Source organism: Balaenoptera ricei, chromosome 1 (genome assembly GCF_028023285.1).
Source record: "Balaenoptera ricei isolate mBalRic1 chromosome 1, mBalRic1.hap2, whole genome shotgun sequence".
Lineage (NCBI taxonomy): Eukaryota > Metazoa > Chordata > Mammalia > Artiodactyla > Balaenopteridae > Balaenoptera > Balaenoptera ricei.
This window is the reverse complement of record NC_082639.1, coordinates 82,284,924-82,306,365: the sequence shown is the minus strand read 5'-3', so window position 1 is coordinate 82,306,365 and position 21,442 is coordinate 82,284,924. Positions and strand designations below refer to the sequence as shown.

The following is a 21,442-nucleotide window of genomic DNA, read 5'->3' as shown; positions in this document are numbered from 1 at the left end:
ACATCAGATTTTATTGCTTGAAGAATACAGCATATGAAAATCACAAGAATGTCAAAATGAAAAGTCACTAGGATTTAAACATATAATACATTATCAGATGCAGTAAAATATTAATTAACCTGAACTCTGCATCAAAAAAAAAAGTATGGAAAAATATCTAAGTTGTTTACATAAGAAACAGATATACTTAAAATAGAAAGTATAAGGATGTTACAGTACAAGTTAGAAAAGCCAACACTTATTAACTTATTATTTCTTAGACTAGACTACCTTTGGTACTTAAACTTTTAAAAAAACAATCCCTTCTATTTTGTCCAAATGCACTTCATGGATTCAATACCAACTTCAACTCAAAACATTAATCAAGATTCACTTAGTTGTGGCATGGAAGAAGTGTATTTAATAAATGTATGACAATATTTCACTTTTTCTAAAACTGCGAAATATGATCATTAAGAAATCTAATACTTGTAAACTTTACTTATTTAGCTCTTCAATTAAAATTGGAATCCTGGCATCTGCAATCTATCTTTAGACCTGGTGAATATACAAATTTAAATGATTTGGCAACTGACATAGGAATTTAGATTACTTCATACTATCCTAAGTGGCTTTCCATTCTGTTTTCAAAATACAAACAATAAGCCAGTTCTTCAACACACTGGATTCCTATAAAAATCACTACCATACTTTATTTATTAGAACCAAATTAAAGCTTTTCCCTTGTAATGAGCAGGTTGAAACTATGTTTCATATAGGGCTGATCAATTATGATACACTTTCTTAAACAAAACAAAAACAATCATTTTTTAAAGCTCAATTATTATGGAGACAATGATGCCATTTCAAAAGGAAGCATTGGACACTCTAGGCCATCTAGTCAAGAAATTGTAAAAGTAATGCTAAAAACAAACAATAAGTAAACTATGACTACAAGTTAAATTACAAAAAAATCCGTCTTATAGCAAGCATGCTCATTAACTTTCATTTCTTTCCCCCAGCAAAGGTTTGAATATTCATGAACCTTAGTTAAACCAACGGAACCTAAGCAATTGTTTCACAAGTTCCAATAAACATGGATGGACTAAGCAAGTAATACTATTAACAATCATTGGAGTGAAATACTAAGAATCATGACAGTCCTCAAAACGGGACAGTCTTTGAAATGTAATAGTGTAGCTCAAGATGAATTATGCTATAATAAAACTTTAGTTTTTACCTCTACATAAAACAAAAACAAAATCAAAACATAACCTACCAAATTTTACAACTACTACTGAACATACTCATCCTAGTTTTTGAATGTCTTGTTTGAGACTTTTTAAAACAAGTATATTTATCTGAGCATATATATGTAGTGCCTGTATATATACTCATTTTAAAAGAGAAAAAATCCAAATACTACAGAACTGAACTCTTTGTTTTTTCACCAGCCTGATCTAATATCTACTGCATCACATAGCACCTCCCCCCCAATAATTTAAAATTCCCAATTTTTAGTTTAGTTAAAAGGGCAGAGGAAATGCAAATGAAGATTTAGAGCTTCTGTATAAATTTCACTGTATTTTTATAAACTTGAAGTTTTCTGTAACACTGTTTATTGATCAAATAAAGGACTCACTGCTATCTAAAATTTCATAAACATCATTAAAAATTCAAAATTGATATTATACTGAGCCTTAAATTTTCAATAGTTCGAAGAGACAGTTTTTACATGAATAGCACACAATAGATGAAACTTAACGGCAGACATCCCTAGAATACCAATGGCAAGTCCACCAAGATGCATACAAAATTACAGATAAGCATTTCTTTCACTGTTTTCTTGTGCAGGGAAAAACATTTATAGAGGAAATAGAAACTCAGCTGGTGAATTTCAGATATCATCATCATCTTCTTCATCCTGAGAAGATCCTGCCTGGTTGGATGCACTTGCTGAAGCAGCAGCAAGCTGTGCTTGTTGGGCAGCTTGCTGCATTTGAAGCCATTCCTGTTGGGCTAATTCTGCTTGTTGCTGTCTAGCCTAAACACAAAAAACATTAAAAAAAATAGTAATTTTTTTAAAAACCTATAACATGCACACTTTCATAAACTTAGTCATTATCAAATTTGGATATTTTCCAACCACGATATAGTTGTTGTACATCAGGACAACATGAACTCTATAAGAAAATATAATTAGAGATTGCTTCTTCTCAATTCTCTTAAGGAGAGTTTCCAAAACTTTCCATAAAAATTTTCAATAAAAGTTTCCTTTTATGCTACATAATGGTTCAACTGAAGAACCTAAAAAAGTTTAAAGAAAAATCACAACATTCACTCTTTGGTTCCTTTTCCCTGTGTTTCTCTCTCTTTTGTTTCACTTGATTCTTCTGTCCTCTTAACTCATAATTTTGACGTAAACACTTGCAATCTAAAAATTATTTCTGTGGCTTAAAAGTTTGCTAGTACAATACCTCTGTTAGGGAAAAGTATTGTACGTGAATGCACTAGCTACCTTGATATTTTTTTTAAGTTTCTATTACAGTTCCCTACTCTATAGATACATCTCTTTCTTCCTCTGTCCCTCTCCCCTCTCTCTGTAAATACACACGTAGGTACACACGAAGAACATACCCTTCCCACATACACACTAGTGAAAATTATCTATCCAGTACTGAATTTAAGTGGGATAATTAAAATCCATTCATTTGAAATATCCTCTATAAAAACCACCACAGGATTTGAGAAACCAAGATGCATACATATGCATTACATGCCCTACTGCACGAGCTAAGGCTCCTTCCCAATTTAATTTCATCCATTAGCAGAAAAACCACACCAAGAAGGGAAAAATGAACCTGTTTTTGAAAAGATCATATAATTTCCCATTAGAGTTTACCAAAACAATGTTGTTTCTCCATTTCTGTCTTTTCTCAGAATTATTCTTTAAGCCTGGCTCATACCCTCTTTTATGAATGGCCAATTGCTAGTCATCATTTAATACACACATCAGTTTTCAGTTTTTCTTGGTCCTTCTAGGTCACATTTTCTGCTCTTTTTCATATTCTGTAATTCTCTATGCATTCCCATACCTATCCATTTTGTTCTCTAATTATGTGAGTATACATCTTTTTTCTCCACTAGAGTGGAGAATAGAAAATGTTTCCATATTCATTGTTGCATTCCCAACATACAGGCCCCCAGTAGTTTCTGACTGGATGAATGTTTTGTGGGAAAACAATGAGGCTCAGCATAACCTTAAGATTTTACCATGTACATTCTTAACTTTTCTTAATAATCTGTCATGAATGTATTATCCAAACATTCCTAGGGGAGAATTACTATACTTAAAAAAAAAATCATTTAGGGACTTCCCTGGTGGTGCAGTGGTTAAGAATCCGCCTGCCAATGCAGGGGACATGGATTCGAGCCCTGGTCCTGGAAGATCCCACATGCCTCGGAGCAACTAAGCCCGTGTGCCACAACTACTGAGCCTGCGCTCTAGAGTCTGCAAGCCACAACTACTGAGCCCGCGTGCCACAACTACTGAAGCCCGGGCGCCTAGAGCCCATGCTCTGCAACAAGAGAAGCCACCGCAATGAGAAGCCCGTGTACTGCAACGAAGAGGAACCCCCACTTGCCGCAACTAGAGAAAGCTGCGCTCAGCAACGAAGACCCAACGCAGCCAAAAATAAATAAATTAAATTAATTTGTTTAATCTGTAATTTTTTAAAAAATCATTTAATTGTTACCAATTAAGTCCAAATTTCTCAGCCTAGAGTTCAGGACCCTCCAAATTACTGTCTGCCCCAATGTATTTCTCTAATATTCTTTCAAAACATTTGTTTTGTGCTCCAAAAAAACCCAAAAAAACCCCTAGATAAACATAAAGTGTTTTCTAAATACACATCATACCCTCCCATTTTTGCTACCTTTACTCATGCTGATAGTCATTCTATTTGAAATCTGATTTTCACCTACTGAAATTCCACTCTTCCTTCAAGTCAAACTGAAATACTAGTTTCTCCATTAAGTTTGTTCCTGATTCCTTCCAGTATCATTCAGGGTCTAATCAGGAGACAGAAGTTACACTAGTTAGGGAAATAGAGAGAATGTCATATAAAAGACTATTAACCAAGTATAAAGGTGGTAACTAGGTAACTGAAAAGGCAAGAAATGAACACTAAGATATGTGGGTGGCAACTACAGGAAGCAGCCACCAACCCTAAAACTGGGGGAAAAAAGGGAAGAGGCTGGGATTTTTAAAACTTGGAAGCTTAGAGGAGCAACCCATGGAAATGAAACTTAGACTTCTGAAGAAGGGGCATAAATTGGCTGGTACTACTACCATCTCTGAGCTTAGAGGAGAGCCTCAAGGTTTGAGACCCAAATCCTTGAGGAAGGGGATGCATGTTCAGGCTGCTTCTGTATTAGAGAAACTGCAAACCAGATTCAGTTCCCACTACAGGAAAAAAATGATGCAGCCAGGGTGAAGCATTGGTGGGTTGCTCAAAGGAACTTGAAGCCAACTGAAAGTAAAAGAAAGGAACATGTGCCTTCTTCCACCCAGCCCTGTAATCTCCCTCTAGAGCCCCCTACTGGCAGCACAGTCTAAAGGAAGTCAGCTAGAAAACAGAAACGTGGTTTGCAGAGTACTGGGCCCAGTCTCAAAGCGGAACATAGAAAGGAGGGTTTCATGCTGAGATAATTGCTTAGTAACTGGCACACTCCTATATCATTAAAATCTAATGTGATATCTCTGTACTTGGGGATCTCTTTATATATTCCTCATGAGACTAGTCAACCTCATAATACAGCTGTTAATATACCCATATTACACCTTCCCTACAAAACAAAAACGTTTTTTGTGTTTGTTTAGGAAATTAAAGACCAGGTATTCTAGTAACTACTTCTACCCATTTTTATAAAGAAATATAGAAAATATTTCCATAACACACAGGCATGTTTACTTTTATGGCAGGAATACCCAGAGTTCAAAATAGACTAAGAACGCTTCACAGGAAATACTTGAAAATGGTAGGGCAAATCAAATATATCGATTTAATCAACTTAATAATACCTACTCTGTGGCCTAATCAACTATAAATAGATACAATTTTGTGGCACAGAAAAGATAATGCAAGTAATTTCAAGTCTCTACACAGGTCTTACTGCAAAGTTGCTTTACCTTGTAGTTTGCTCAATGATCTACAAAGACATGTACTGGTTACACTAAAAATTTAACCTGACTTTTAGGTATCATCACCCCAAATCAGCACCCATACTTTTCTCTCTGAACATAAAAGCATTCCAGTGTCTTTAAAATCAATGTTGATTGGTAAATATTATTTGTATTCATTTCCACAAATTAAAAATTTCAGTGTATTTATTCTGCTTTCTTTTTTCCCCTTTTGCTTCTCACCCAATCCATCCCAAGTATTTTCCTTCTAAAATGGAAGAGTGAAAGAGAAGTAAGTAGGCATATACTTCCTAATTCACTTCTTCTGGAGATTTTCATTGTGTTTTAAGTTTCCCACTTCCACACACTAAAATAACTCATTTATAATTTACAGCTAACTTTAATCTCAACATATTAGAGATTACCTCCTTTTCAAATATTTGCTGCTAACAGTGAAAGATAGCTTCAAATGAGGCTGCTATTGTGTTGGCATGTAAAATAAAGTCTAAATGATTAAGTGAAATGAAAGTTATGAAAAAGATGTTATAATAATTTATCAGTTCCTTTTATATTTAAGACTAAAGTACTTTATGCTCTAGGAAAAGTACTAAGCAGCTGCTATAATTTTACTTCTCTTCTGATTTTTCTCACAATAGCAAAGAAATACTAGGGTATTTTCACCTATAGGTCAGGGCAAGAAAGAAGGGAGATAAGGGGAAAGAAACAAAACAAAACAGATGACAAGGGTAGAGAGCTGAAGACAGATATGGCAGTCAGTTATTTTTCATTCATCTTTTTGCCCTAGAAATGATAAAGCATGTTCATTTCACTTAAAAGTTCCAAAATAAATTTAAGCAAACAAAATGGTGGCTAGAATATTAGCACAGTATTGTAGAAAGAGCACAGGTTTTGGAGTCAAAAGGTACTTACCCTTTCATTTGTTTAAGTCAATCATTCCCAGTACTAAGCTTCATAATGATAGGAACCATGTCTCTTTTTAATACTGTTAGAAGCCTAGCACCTAACACTATATCGGGTAAATAGTGAAGACTTTAATAAATATCTGTAGAACAAATGATCTGATCTCATGCAAGCTTCTCTATCTCTGAGTCTGTTTCTTAAGGCGTAAATGGGCATAGTAAAATTTGTATTACTCGTTAAGAACTCTGCAAAGTATATAAAGTATTTAGCAGAGCATCTTTTTCCTTTTATCAAATATTTCCTTTGGCACCCTGTAGGTGATCTGCAATAGCAGAGACTCAATAAATAATAGCCATTAGCTTTTTTTTTTTAAGACATCATGCTATTGCATGCCTCTTTTTTTTTTTTTTAAATAAATTTATTTATTTATTTATGGCTGTGTTGGGTCTTCGTTTCTGTACACGGGCTTTCTCTAATTGCAGAGAGCAGGGGCTACTCTTCATTGCAGGGCGTGGGCTTCTCATTGCGGTGGCTTCTCTTGTTGCAGAGCACAGGCTCTACGCGCACGGGCTTCAGCAGCTGTGGCACATGGGCTCAGTAGTTGTGGCTTTTGGACTCTAGAGTGCAGGCTCAGTAGTTGTGGTGCACGGGCTTAGTTGCTCCGCAGCATGTGGGATCTTCCTGGACCACGGCTCGAACCCATGTCCCCTGCTTTGGCAGGCAGATTCTTAACCACTGAACCACCAGGGAAGTCTGCCATTAGCTTTTAAAAAAAATTATCACTCCTCATTTGGTACCTCATATTCATATGGATTATAACACTGTTTGCATGTGCTCATGCCTGCCTCAAAGGCTTTTCCACTTTAGCACCTATTTCATAGGTTGTTTTGAGGATTAAATGAAATAATACTGGTAAATTACTTGGCAACATGATTAACACATGTTTAGAACTCAAATGTTGGTAAGCTTTTATCTTCCTTATTAGTTTAAATGGTATCTGCTGTCTAGTGCTTGATAGCACTTAAAATTCAAATGCTTTTAAATATAAACCAAACTGGTTGTTATGACTGCAAAGAGATCAGTTATGGTACTAATCTGGAAGAGATGACCTAAAATGGTATTTCCCAGTTCTAATGGTAATTACAGTAACTGGTAGCAATTCTTACCTCTTCTATTCAAACCAAACCTGTCTTTCAATTTCAAATGAGAAGCCAGAACTTTGTAGGGAAAAAAACAACATCACCTTCTCCCCTCTTTTTTTTTTAATAATGGTGAATAGGTTCTTTAACCTCCTCGAACCTCAGAATTGTAATCTGGAAGATCAAGGTTGAAGTAAGTGATTTTCAAAAGTCTCTCCTACCCCTAGAGTTCTGTGCTTCCTTGACTTACCAACCCAACTCAGTCATCCATTCAACAAATAGTTATTGAATACTCCCCCTGTGCTAGTTACCATGTTAGGTGGGTGCTAGAGATACAATTAATAATGGGTCCTGCCCTCAGGGAGCTTACAGACTAATGGTAGGGACAGACATTTATAAATGACCACACAGCTCTATTCCCATGATGAAATAAGTATCTCTATGGAACTGAAACACTCCATATTTTACATCCTTTTTGCCATAGAACAACCTCTGGCCCAACGATTTAGGTCTAACTTTCAAGATCTTCCCACTGGAAAGTCAGTCAAATGCTTTATTTCAAAAAAGTATTTACATATAGACAGTTTGCTTGAGCAATCTGAACATTTTAGTAGTACCCAAAAATGGAATGGATTATTTTTTAAGCTGTTATCATAAATTTTCAAGTTCATAATTCCTTGCCCCTGCCTTTGCAGGGTAGGTGGGGAGGAGGTACAGAGAAGAGAAGGTAAAAATGCCATTAAGGTACCTCAGCCCCAGCCGATAAATTTTGCCTTGAACAGTGATTTGCATTCTTAATAATCAGGTTATTAAGCTCTCAGTCTTATGTGGAGTAAATATTCAGTCACATTCAAGAATCACTGTACTCTGTAACTGTCTTCTCCCCAGCTTCAAGGAACCTGGTAGAGAAGAAGGAAACGCCAATTTTTCTCTCTCAATTTCTTCCTCTTGTTCTTGCCCTACATACCTGTAGGTATTCTAGGCGTTGCATCCCATGCCTGAGTGGAAAGGACTGATGGAAAGCTTTTTTGTGTTGGTCTTTGCCATCAGCATGGGGTACGCGTGCATACTGGTTGTAGTGTCTGTTCACTCCATGTGGAAGCTGTGCTGTGTGGGCTTCTGCATCCCCTTATCCTCATCCCTAGGTATTTTTTTTTATTAGGTAATAAATGTTGCCAGCCTTTGTTGCCTCTGCTATAACACCAAGGCACAGTGAACCATGGGGAGAACACGAGGGGTGAGATATACTATAGCAGTCATCTTTGGAAAATATGATCTTCCACAGAGGATGGCTCCAAAATGTATTACAGAGCTTGCTTCTATTTTGCCACCAAGGGGAACTGGAAGGGAATGAGGAAGGTACCCAGGATTCTAAGGATGGGCCAAGGCAGGCCCAGAAGATGGTACAGAGATAACATTGGGGAAATTCTAAGAGGCCAGCCACAAATTCCATTCAGTCCCAGCTCCCTGTGGTCCCCTCCTTTCTTAAAAAATAAAGGGATATTAGTACTTGTTGCTAATCCTTCACAGACTGGACATTAGAACTGTGACAAGCAAGAAAGGAGAAAAGTTTTCTCCCTTTCTCTGCTCCACTGGCCCTTCAAAGTTTTTAAGATTAGAATGTTTTAAAGGTGTATTAAAGACCTAATTTCACTACAAAGTAGATGTTAATCAGATTTTTCTTATATGCCATTCATCTAAAAATGTGATACAATATTTTCTCACCAGTCTATCATTTTAAATCTTAAGAATGTTTAGGTATACTTTTCATGCTTTTAAATGGCCATTCTGCCTGAAAAAACATCAAAATAAAATCTCAGTAGTTATTTGGAGTTGTTCTCCTCAGAAAACAGGCTGCTGCAAATATTTGCTTTTATATAAAGTAAAAAACTAGCCAGACCTAACATCAGACTCTATGATCAATCAGCCAGAGAAAGAAAAATTTGGGGGTACGTATGTTGACTAAGGAAATGATTTTAGAAACCAGTATGATTTGTTAGCAAAAAGGGTCAGATTCAGATGAAAATAATTTAAAACGTGTTACTTACTTTTGCAAATAATTCCTGTTGCTGTCTCAATAACTCTTCTTCAGGAATGCCAAGGTTTTCCAAACGAGAACTGGCCTTTCTTCTTTTTAATGCTACTGTCTTGCATTCTTGTAAGACTTCTTTTACTTCACTGATATAAGAGCCAAAGCCTAAACTTTCTAGTGCTGGGAAAATGAAAATATGAAAACATGAAAAAGTGGTAAAACACAACTTTTTCTCTCACCTATGGAACATTAAGTTTGGTGAGGGTTTTGGGCTGGGGGTTGGAGGGGAAGGTTGTTGCTTTCTAATAATTTTACCTATTTTATAGCTGCATAACAATCATTGGTATGGCTAAGACAAAATATTTTATCAAACTTTCTTAATATTAGATGGCAAATTAGTTAAAACTTAAGGAACATTTCAAGGCACTGGCCTTCACTTTTCCTTTTCTTTCTAATTTTTTAAAAACCAAAGCATTTCCTGGAGGAAAAAAAAAGTCCAATGTAAGAACATGTGGTTTTAGTAAGAAAACATTTTTCCTATACCACTCATAGTAAATCAACCATTAAGTCATCACTTTCTCAAAGAATACAAAAAAAGCAAATATTTGGAATATATTTGTTAATAAAACATATTTTGTACCATTTGGCTTAGAAAAAGTAGGCTGGTAACACATGCTCTAACTTTCAGTAGGATAAGATGAAAGAATAGATAAGTTCTTTTGTCTAATATACCAACAGGAAACTAGTATTTTTAGCAAAGACACTCAAACTGCCAAGTTTAAGAAACACTGGTGGAAAGAGCTTATGAAATTCAGCATTTATATTCAACCAAAGTTTCCCTTGAAAATAAAACTTAACAGGAAACACTATAAAAATATTTTAAATGACATGGCAGAAAAACTGGGATAAAGGAAGACTATAAGGATAGAAGAAACATTAACAAAAAATTCTCTCCCTTTATTTTTTCACATTTAGAAGAAAAATTTGTAAGAAAAAAAGGCCTTCTGTAATCCAGAAAGACAAAGCATAAAATTTCCTTTTGGCTCACGGTATTTAAAATCATATAGTTTTCTAAATGCTAAGGCCCCAAAATCATATTTTGCCTTCTGAGCCAATGATGAAATATAGGTGGTGAAAAACACAGTAAATGAACTTAAGTTAGTTCATCAGTTCTTACAGTCTTTCAACAACTATGATGAGCCAGACTCCCTCAGTAAAGATGCCCTAAGTTCCAACTTTAAAAATTTGCTCTTCAAGAATACCAAATATACCTTTAAAATCTACATTCCCATATAAGCTGTGGTTTTTAAGGCATTTTGAATGACTTACAACTTTACTTATTTCATATATTAAGCTGTTTTCATCAACCGTCTTTAGAAATAATGTGATGCCAAAAAGCAGACTGCTATTCCTTTAATTTTAATTAACTTACAGACCCTCTCCTTGTCCCCCCAAATTTCAATAAGACATTATTCTTATTCTGAGTTCTGTCTACCAAATTAACCACCACCTAATCCCTGGCCTCAAGGAGTCTGGAGTATAGTAGGAAATTAAGTGAAAATTAGGCAGCCTGAATTTTTTACTTGAATTGACAGACATTATTTTTTAAGTGTCAATGCTAGAAGCCAAAGTTTTATCTTTTCTCTCTCTCTTTTTTTTTTTTTTAAATAAATTTATTTATTTTTGGCTGCATTGGGTCTTCGTTGCTGCGTGCGGGCTTTCTCTAGTTGCGGAGAGCAGGGGCTACTTTTTTTTTTTTTTTTTTTTTGGCTGCGTTGGGATTTTGTTGCTGCGTGTGGGCTTTTCTCTAGTTGCGGCGAGCGGGGGTTACTCTTCGTTGTGGTGTGCAGGCTTCTCATTGGGTGGCTTCTCTTGTTGCAGAGCACAGGCTCTAGGCACGCAAGCTTCAGTAGTTGTGGCACTCAGGCTCAGTAGTTGTGGCGCACGGGCTTAGTTGCTCCACGGCACGTGGGACCTTCCCGGACCAGGGCTTGAACCCGTGTGCCCTGCATTGGCAGGCGGATTCTTAACCACTGCGCCACCAGGGAAGCCCCAAGCAGGGGCTACTCTTCATTGCGGTGTGCGGGCTTCTCATTGCGGTGGCTTCTCTTGTTGCAGAGCACGGGCTCTGGGCGCGCAGGCTTCAGTAGTTGTGGCTCATGGGCTCTAGAGTGCAGGCTCAGTAGTTGTGGCGCACCGGCTTAGTTGCTCCGCAGCATGTGGGATCTTTCAGGACCAGGGCTCGGACGTGTGTCCCCTGCATTGGCAGGTGGATTCTTAACCACTGTGCCACCAGGGAAGTCCGTCTTTTCTCTTTTTTAAAGGCACAAGCATAGTAGTGCATTTTCAATAATACTGGCTGGAGATAGTACCAAAAGAAATCAGTAAATGATTTAAGGTGTCCCACCACATTCTAAAGAAAAGTCTTATTTTCTTATTCTAAAGAAAAGTCTTATTTCCTTAGTCCTACAACAAGGTTCTCCAGGATCTAGCCCCACTTACCTTTCCAGCTTTATTTCTGCCATTAAATCCCTGCATACTTTGCTAAACCTGACTGCTCAATGTTTCCCAACAGGCACCAGTTTCCCACATTCGTGCTGACAGTAATTCATTCAAGGCCTGGATCAAACTATATCTTCAAATTAAGCTTGCCTGATCCTCCTAGACAGAAGTAATCTCCCCCTTTTGAAATAAGATAGACTTAGAATTTGGAACTTGGTTGTCACTGTATTTGTGTAACCTTGGATATGTTGCTTAATATCTCTAAGCTTCAATTTCCCATCTCTAAAATGAAAACAGCATCTATTTCATAATATCTTCCTACAACCAGAAGCACTATAGTGGTTAAGCATGCAGCCCCACAGGGACTGACTCCCAGCTCTGCCTCGTATTAGCTGTGTGAGTCAGGGTAAGTTCCTTCACCTCTGTTCCTCTAAAACAAGAATAACAGGACCTACATCTCATCAGATCAGGTTGCCGTGAAGAATAAATGAATATAAACAAAGAGCTAAGAACAGAGGCTGGCCCACAGAAGGAGCAAAATTAAGTATTCACTATTATATTTTTAATACTTTAAGGATTGTGGGAATCAACAAGTGATTAACCTAAGGCATTTAACAACACAGTGTCTAACGTGTAAGAGTCCCTTAACTAACTTGGACATATTATTCATCTTTTATTTTTTTTATTCATCTTTTTGTTGTTGTTGTTCAGAAAACATTTACTGTAGTTTGATGACACTTAGTCAAGTTGTGGTTCTGAAAGCAAAGCAAAAACAGTATTAGGGGAAATTTAGGGTGGACACATTTCTTAGAGATAGTTTATAATTCTACCACTTCAGAAAGAGCAATAATTTTACTGAAAATATTTAATTTTAAAAACATCACTCAAGGGCTTCCCTGGTGGCGCGGAGCAACTGGGCCCGTGAGCCACAACTACTGAGCCTGCGCGTCTGGAGCCTGTGCTCCGCAACAAGAGAGGCCGCGATAGTGAGAGGCCCGCGCACCGCGATGAAGAGTGGCCCCCGCTCACCGCAACTAGAGAGAGCCCTCGCACAGAAACGAAGACCCAACACAGCAAAAATAAATTAATTAATTTTAAAAAAATTTATTTATAAAAACAAAAAAATCACTCAAGAACTACTATGACTTTTCAGATGGGGAAAGCAAGCCCCTGCGAGGGCGAGAGCCCAGTCGGGCAGCTACTGGGGGAGGGGCTGGGTGCCACTGACGTTTGTGGCTTCACTCAGCAGGCCGACTGCCCCCTCCCTGAGGCCACTCAGAAGTCACTGGGTGGGGAAGGGGCATTCAAGAGGTAAACATGATTCCAGCAGGGGACAGCCCCAAGGTCTCAAGGGAGGGCTGGTCGGGCAAGGGCTGCCTGGACAGGCATCATCTTCTCGTGATGAGATGAGGAGGCTGAACGTGAAGACCTTCTTCCAGCTCGTGTGTGAGCGAGAGTAGATTCAGAAAACTGCCGCTACGTGGCAGCAGTCACGGCTTTACTGTTCACCAGCTTCCCAGTTGAAGGGTTGTCAGGGCACACAGGTGCACACAGCCACAAAACACGGCATCTTCTCAAATAATTTCCAGAACATGATATGGCACAGCCCCAGCCTCTCCAGCAGGAGACTTCGCTACAGCTTAGGGTAATATTCTGATGATGTGGGGCTTCCTGCAGCTCCCCAGTCACCTTCCATGAGTCGGGGGGAATCATCTAAATGGACCCCGCTTCCCGGAGCAGAGGCCTAGTCGTCGCACTGCACTTCCGCCCGGAGCTCCTTGGGGACGTAGTTGGCCAGCGTCGCCAGCAGCTGCTGCTGCAGGGCCTCACTGCCCACGACCAGCATGGTCAGCTGCACGGTGTCCGTCCGTTCCAGGGGCCTGACGATGGCAGTGGCTTCGTTAAAGAGCTTCTGCTGCTCGGCAGGTGGCAGCTCCATTATGACCTGAGAAACTGGCTTAAACTGTCCACTTGTCATCCAAGCGCCTAACAAACCCCCGACGCCCCCCCCCAACGGCTAGTCCTGGTGGCCCGCCCACCAAACCACCAACGAAGGCCACGGCCCCTGTGACCAGGCCGCCCCTCCCGGAGTGCTTGACGGCCGCCCGCATTTTCCTCTCCTCGGAGACGGAGCACAGGAGCCTCATGATGTCCTCCCCCGCGACGGGCATCGCAGCAGACCTGTGGAGGCGGCGTCGCGAGGTCACAGACTGGCAGGCGTGGGGACTTTTTTCATTCATCTTTATCTTTTCTCTTACACTTAAGAGTATGCTAGTAAGTATACAGGGCCTAAATAAACGTATAGCTATGCATTATCACACCATTAAATTCAAGATGAACAAGTATATTAAATTTACAAAATTAACAAATCAATATACTTGAGAGACAACTCTTCAAAATGTCATGAATTACTAGACATTAAAAACTTCAATCCAATCTACCTTAAACCATGGAGGGCTTGGGTTAAAAATTAAAAAACAAAAACGAAAAACTCACTTTTAAAAACATCTAAGGTTGAGAACACTGTTTTCAAAAAAAAAAAACTGCAAGTAAATCCAAGGTTAATATTTAATATTATTGAAAGAGCTATACTCTCAATGCTGAGTACAAACACTGCACTCTCAATAAAATGGTTCAACAGGAGCAGCCATAAATTTAATTTCAAAACTGCATTTACTTTAATCTTAATTTTAAACACATTTTGGCTAACGGATATGAGTAACTGGATACAGCATTTTCTAAACGGGGATATTTTACATCATCTGTTATCATGTAGTAATAATATCCCCATTTTACATAAAGGAGAATCTTAAAGGATAAGGAAAATGGCTCCTAAGCAGGGCCATCAGTTAACAGTTGTGCAGGTGGTTCAGTGCACAACAGCAGCATATCTGAGGAGAGCCATTCATACTGTAAACATCATAGATTTGTATGCTTATTATAGCACTTTTTCTGGCAGATGGTAGTAAAGGTTTTTAAGGAAGGAGTGTCTCAACAGCCATTTATGGTAAAAACTCTCCAGAAAGTGGGCATCGAGGGAACCTACCTCAACATAGTAAAGGCCATATACGACAAACCCACAGCAAACATCATTCTCAATGGTGAAAAACTGAAAGCATTTCCTCTAAGATGAGGAACAAGACAAGGGTGTCCACACTCATCACTATTATTCAACATAGTTTTGGAAGCCCTAGCCATGGCAATCAGAGAAGAAAAAGAAATAAAAGGAATCCAAATTGGAAAAGAAGAAGTAAAACTGTCACTTTTTGCAGATGACAGGATACTATACATAGAAAATCCTAAAGATGCCACCAGAAAACTACTAGAGCAAATCAATGAATTCAGTAAAGTTGCAGGATACAAAATTAATACATGGAAGGAGTGCCTTTTTCTAATTTGTACAAAGGGATTTTATGGACTATTGATGGCCCTCACTCTAAGGATCTCAGAGTAAGAGCCAAAAAAATAAATAAAATAAATAATAATATATATATTTTAAAATTTGTGGATAAAACACATATCACTTATTTTTCAGAAGCCTGTCTGCTACCCTCTGCCATCTATCTTAAAACTGTACCCAGAAAAGTGCATGGCATATTAAGGAAAAAAAAAAAAAACATTTAGCATGCTTTTTTCAATTTGAAAGACAGATATTAAGACAACTACTTAAAAAAAAAAAAAGGTAAAAATGTCCAACCAACAACAATTTTAATACAGTCGTATCTTATATTTTACCAAAAATGACGTACTCCTCAAAAGTTTTGTTATGACATGAATTTGTGTGAATTACTTTATACTTCAAATGCACAATGCATGCTTTTCATTTAAAAAAACTAAAATATAAAAAATAGCATTCTCTAATTTCTCTATTTCCTTTTGTTTGTATGTTAGGTGATGGAGGTATGGAGGTGATGTAGTTAACTTAAAATACATTAAGAGGATGTAGGCCAAAGTGACTTCTTGGCTTACTGGCCTGACAAAGACCCTTAAGAATCATGCCCTCTATGGTATCACCACTCCTGGGAATCTGGGACAACAATGAGAGACGGATGGCAGAGCAAGAATCAAATATCATTCATCTTTATATCCTTAGCAGTATCTAGTACAGTGCCAAGTACACAGTTGTATTCAAAAGTAACTGCTGGGTGGCAGAAGGAAAACAAAAACAAAAGACATATCAGTTTTAAAGAAAACAGTAAAATCCTAACTTCAAAAGCACCTGATTAGGTGATAAATTGTGCAATGTAAATTACATGTCCCTTCAGAAAAAAATTTCAGTATGGATGATTATTTAGGCAATACAATATCATTCTTATTATTATTACAACTTCTCTGCAATCACTCAGATCCTCTGATTTCAAAACTACTCCACATCCACTTTCCAAAACAGATGGTGGTTTAGGCTTTAGAGCAAGATTCTCAAAGTGTGGTCCATGGACTTGTGCCAGAAATGCCTGTAAGGGTCTGCAATGAGTTAAGTACGGAAATTCAAAGTAAGCATTTTAAGAACCTTCACAGCAAAACTGTAACTATGTGAAGTGCCGGCTGTGTTAACTAATTTTATTGTGGTAATTATTTCATAATATATACACACATCAAATCATTACATTGTAAACCTTAAACTTACACAATGCTATATGTCAATTATATTTCAAAAAGCTGGGGGAAAAAAAAGAAACTTCATAGCAATTTGACAAGGTAATTTTATTTCTATTGAATGCATATCAAAAAATTTCATTTTGGGCTTCCCTGGTGGCGCAGTGGTTGAGAGTCTGCCTGCCAATGCAGGGGACATGGGTTCGAGCCCTGGTCTGGGAAGATCCCACATGCCGCGGAGCAACTAGGCCCGTGAGCCACAACTACTGAGCCTGCGCGTCTGGAGCCTGTGCTCCGCAACAAGAGAGGCCGCGATAGTGAGAGGCCCGCGCACCGCAATGAAGAGTGGCCCCCGCTTGCCGCAACTAGAGAAAGCCCTCGCACAGAAACGAAGACCCAACACAACCAAAAATAAATAAGTAAATAAATAAATATTAAAAAAAAAAATTTCATTTTGTTTTTCTAGTGATCCATTTTTTTTGTATTTTACCAAAGTACCAGTGTGAGAGGGATTATAATTTTTTTTTAAAAAGTCCTTCAACATACAGCTTGGAGCAACATAACTGCTGAAGAAGTGAATCCTCAGAGACTTTTTCAAACTTTCACTACTTTCAGTTACTATTCTCAAAAACATGAGGAAAAAAAAATGTAGCAAGAGATTTAAAATGCAGAAATAAAATAGTATACTTAAAATATTCTTATTTACGCTTTGGCTTTACAAATGGCATCATGATGTAAGGTTAAACATAACAGACTTTCAGCTTTATGTTTCAATCAGTATCACTATAAAGTTTTTAAATTATTATTTATTGTAGCATATTTCATGTAAGTTTATCAATCCTGACAGATTCTCAGTAATTGCTAATTATACCTGAAACCATTAAGTATTATTTATACATAAATGGGAAAACCTTAGTTAACAGACTTGCCTAAGGCCAGACTTTCCAGTACAGAACCTGCAGCTCCTAACTCTCAATGTCAATTCTTTCCATAATGCAACAGAACATGTTAGTACTCATTTAAAGATATGTGTTCACAGAAACTCAGCAACGAACTAAAAGGAACACCTTATAAGCTTAGAACTCCCTCTGCTGTGTGTATGTGATCTTCAATCAAAGTCCGTGTTCTTAAACTAAAAATAAGCAAAATATTTAGATAATTTTTTAAAATTTTAACTAGGTTATATAATTTCAGATTTACTGGCAATAAAATTATTTTAACTTCTGCATGCATTTTACAGAACTGCCTCAAATGCTTAATATGCCCTGACAAGGTAAAGCAAAGTGGCAAGTGAACAAGTGAAATGTTCTGAAGCAAAGTTTAGTTCATTAAACTTATTACTAAAAAAATCCAAACTTCAGCATGTGAAAATCAAACCTCTTTAAAACGTACATTATTCCACTTGGCTATATCTTACATTCTTAAATAATCAACACTGAGAGAACAGCATAAAAAATGTCATACCCAGCTTTCTAGAGTTAGTCTATAAACACACACTTTAAACACCTAAAAAAATACACACCTTAAGGATTTCTTTTAAAAAATTTTAATCACTCAGGACAAAAGTTTCTTTAAATGATTAAGCAATATGATATCAATATGAGATTAAAAATGTATAAAATCTATTCCCCTAACTGGGGAGAATTTGGGGCTAAAATGTAGGTCCTTATCCACTTAACAAAGGTAATGTTAAAAAGAAAAAAAAAAAGGTAAATTTATAAGGCTGTAGCAGGTTAATGCATGATTTTTTTTAAATTAATAAATCATTCTCAGTACACAAGGAAAATGCTTTCACTGGAAGTTTTTGACTCATATGTTAAACTGAATTTAGCATATTCCAAAGTCGAGCTGTTTAGCACACTGTTCACTACAGCTGCACTTTTCTTCCATCATGTCAATCAGAAATCTAAATATATCCTAGAAAAGAATAAACTCTACCCAAGAAGACAGATTGTAGTGTGTTTTTAGATTTTTGGAATGATCCCCACTTCTGTGGTGTAAACAAATGTTTAGGCAGATCCTTTTGAAATCTTTTGCAATTTTCATTAGAAAGACAATGTTGATAATAGATCCTTTTTCTCTTTTATGAGTTGTAAAAGGAAATTACAGCTATTTGTGTTGGATAATCTTGTGAAAGACTTGTGACAACAACTGCACATACAATGTAAAAATAAAAACACAAGAGGAAACATAGACAACTTGGCTTTCATTTTACTTGCCAGAGTACACCAAACAAGTAGAAGAAAACACTAGCTTTAAAATCAAATATACTTTTTCCTAGGGATTTTTTTTCTCCTTATGTACTGAAATGGAAATGGCAGAGTATGTTTTAAATCTACCTCCTACACATCATTAAGGATCAAAAATGAATCATTTAATCCTTTTGTCAATATTGACCATAAAATACTGCATATGGTGAATATGAGCAGATGTGTCCTCTACTTCAGAATAACAGGGAAGTCACCTTTTAAAAAGTTAAATTTTAAAAATAAAATGGTAGACAACCGCCTGCCTACCAAAATTAAATTAACCATGATTTTTTTTCTGACTTCGAAAGCAATCAAGAAATTGTTAGAATTTTAATTGGGTTATTATAAAAAGCAAGTTATCACCTCAAATAGAATGCAACCTTTTCATAAGAGTATATGTACAAGTCACAGGAAGTGCTTCCCAAAACATTATGACTAGTAAATGTCTCCCCACCCCTGAAACAAACCATCAGAATATGGTCCCCCAAATCCCTATTAACAGAACTAAATCCTTTCCAAGATGAGAGAAGAAACTTTTAAACTTTCAGAACTGCTGTTCAATAAAAGCTGAAGTGTTTACATCTAAATGGGGATGACAGCAGGAAACAAGTGGGAAATATTCCATGAAAAACATCTCTCACAATCTTTCAACCCAAGCTGTAAAAATCTATCTCATGGAACAAAGCAAGCTACAGAAAAAAAGGAAGAAAGGAAGGAAGGAGGGGAAGGAAGATTAAAGAACACTGCCCCTTTTCTTACAGAATAGAACTGGAGTGCTTTGGCAACTTGTTGATGAACGTTAGGACCATGAAACCATTTTTAAAGGAGAAAATATACTCTCTCTATCCAACACTAATAAACTTTACAACGTTGAACATGCACGTTAAGAATATTTTTACTTGTGTTCTGAAAATTCATCTTTTCCTCTACACTGGTGAAAAGGTCGGGTGGCACTCATGCTTGAACTTCCGGTCTGAATTCTAATTCTCCAAGGCAGAACTTCTGGGTTCCTCTCTCAGTTGTCATGATCTAGGTTCCACTTTAGGCAGGCACTTTCTCAGTTGTCACGTCTAGGTTCCACTTCAGGCAGGCAAAATTCTTGTTGCTTGGGCTTACCTGGCTGTAAATTGAGATCGCTGCTACTACCTTATTTGGGGGGATGTTAGCTGACCTAATCGTTTGCAACCCTTACCTGCATTCGCTGTTTGAAAAGCACCACGAGAATATTACACAGGGATTTTAAGGTACCGGCTGCCTCTATGCCCGCGCAGCTTTTTAAGTTATCAGTACTAACCAGGGGACAGGACTGAAGGCTTTTGACATGAACGGGTCACGCGATTAGCAGTCTGTCCCCGGCCCCTCTTTGAAACAAAATCCCACACATACCACTTACCTTGTATGACGTGCTCTGGCGAGATGGTCTTCTTTTCCGATTTATTGCAAATCTCATTGGCTTCAGAAGAAATAAGGTGAATGAATTCAGTGCAGCAGTTCACCACCAGCTCCCGGGCATCGTTGGCCACCCGGACATTGGGGAGAGTCTCTTTGATCATCTTATTGATAGCAGCTCTGGGTATAGTGAGATCATCATCGTTCCCAGATGAGGAAGCCATCGTACCTTCCTATCTCTCGCGCCCCGACTTTTGAAAACTCCCCAGTTCTGGTCCACTGCTCCACGAAGATTTTTCAAAAGGCTGCCCTCGGAGAGCAATCCGGGGGGCGCTCTGAGAAGAGGGTGCAGAAAATTAAGGGGCGAGGGGTTGGCTCGAGAGGGCGTGGAACACCCACGTGTGTGAAAGATTCAGGGCGAGGCTGGGAGCAAATTTGGGGGAAGGCGGGGGCTGAGGATTCTGGGGACAGCACTGCCCAGGTCGGAGAGGGGAAGGCTAGGTGGTCCGGAAATCTGAGCACTGGAGAACCCCCTTCGTGTCTCCTCTGAGGGGCGTGCGCTGTCGCCTAACCGTTCCCCAAAGGCGCCGGAGCAGAGGCAAGGTCCAGGGGCACTGGTCTGGCCGCGGTACAGGGCGGACACCCAGCGGGCTGGGCTCTACAGAGCCGGAGCCCCCGCTGCCAATGCCGCCGCCGCCAGCAGCCGCTGCTGCCGCCTCAGCCAAACCATCCTTGAGACACCCGCGCCGCCGCCTCACAACATGTCGGCCGCGGCCGCTGCCGTAACCGGGGCGGCCTCCGGGGAACAAATACGGTCAGAACCAGGCGCAAGGGGAGCGGCAGTGGCGCCGCTGTGGCCGTTTAGCCCGAACGCAGATCGTAGAAGCCAAAGCCGCGGCAACGGTGGTCCGTCCCTCCAGAGGCCAGGGAAGGTTTGCTGGAAGCCTCTCCCGATACCCTTTGCGCTACCGGAAGCCTCGCCCCCACATGTTCCCCCCTCCCTTCCAGACCGACTTCCGGGTGTGGCTGCCGCCCTTCCCCCACCCGTGCTGGCGGGAACCGCCCGTCCTCTCCGCCAGCGGCTTCCGCCTGCCGCTGTCCCGGCACGCGTCCTGGCATCCCGCCGTTTACCAGGGACAGTGGCCGGGCGAGCGCGCGCCTCGCGGTACCGGGGAGCCCCAAGCACGCGCCGGGGTTTCGGCGCCAGACTCGGGTTGGGGTGGGTGGCCCGGCGAGGGTGGATCGCCGCCACTACCTTCTCCCAGCCAGCTGAGGCCTCGGAATCCTTTCCTAGCTAAGTTTGGAGACAAAGGAGCGCTGGATTTCGTTAAAAGAACTCTTTGCTAACCTTCAGGAGCCCGAATTGAGGTTGAAAGGAAGAGGAACGAAGCCTAGGCTCGGGAGTGGGACGCGGGCAAAGCAGAACCCCGTGTGCCTGGGTTTGCATCGTCCG

General features: G+C 39.1%; 1 protein-coding gene and 1 pseudogene across 1 annotated transcript; both read right to left on the bottom strand.

Moving 5' to 3' along the window:
• Positions 1-21: 21 nt before the first annotated feature.
• On the bottom strand, positions 22-20,939 carry DR1 (down-regulator of transcription 1). Its single transcript, XM_059900159.1, has 3 exons — positions 19,994-20,939; positions 9,270-9,433; positions 22-2,023 (listed from the first exon to the last, which is right to left on the bottom strand). The coding sequence occupies exons 1-3, from the start codon at positions 20,211-20,213 to the stop codon at positions 1,877-1,879; spliced, it is 531 nt and encodes a 176-aa protein (XP_059756142.1). The 5' UTR covers positions 20,214-20,939; the 3' UTR covers positions 22-1,876.
• On the bottom strand, positions 13,345-13,926 carry LOC132350717 (protein C19orf12 homolog; annotated as a pseudogene).
• Positions 20,940-21,442: the final 503 nt, after the last annotated feature.

Coding starts and splice junctions, on each gene's coding strand:
- DR1 (XM_059900159.1), bottom strand. CDS start 20,213: ATGGCTTCCTCATCTGGGAACGATGATGATCTCACTATACCCAGAGCT. Junction 9,434..19,993: donor GCCAGAGCACGTCATACAAG/GTAAGTGGTATG, acceptor TCATTTTCCCAG/CACTAGAAAGTTTAGGCTTT. Junction 2,024..9,269: donor AACAGGAATTATTTGCAAAA/GTAAGTAACACG, acceptor TTTTGTGTTTAG/GCTAGACAGCAACAAGCAGA.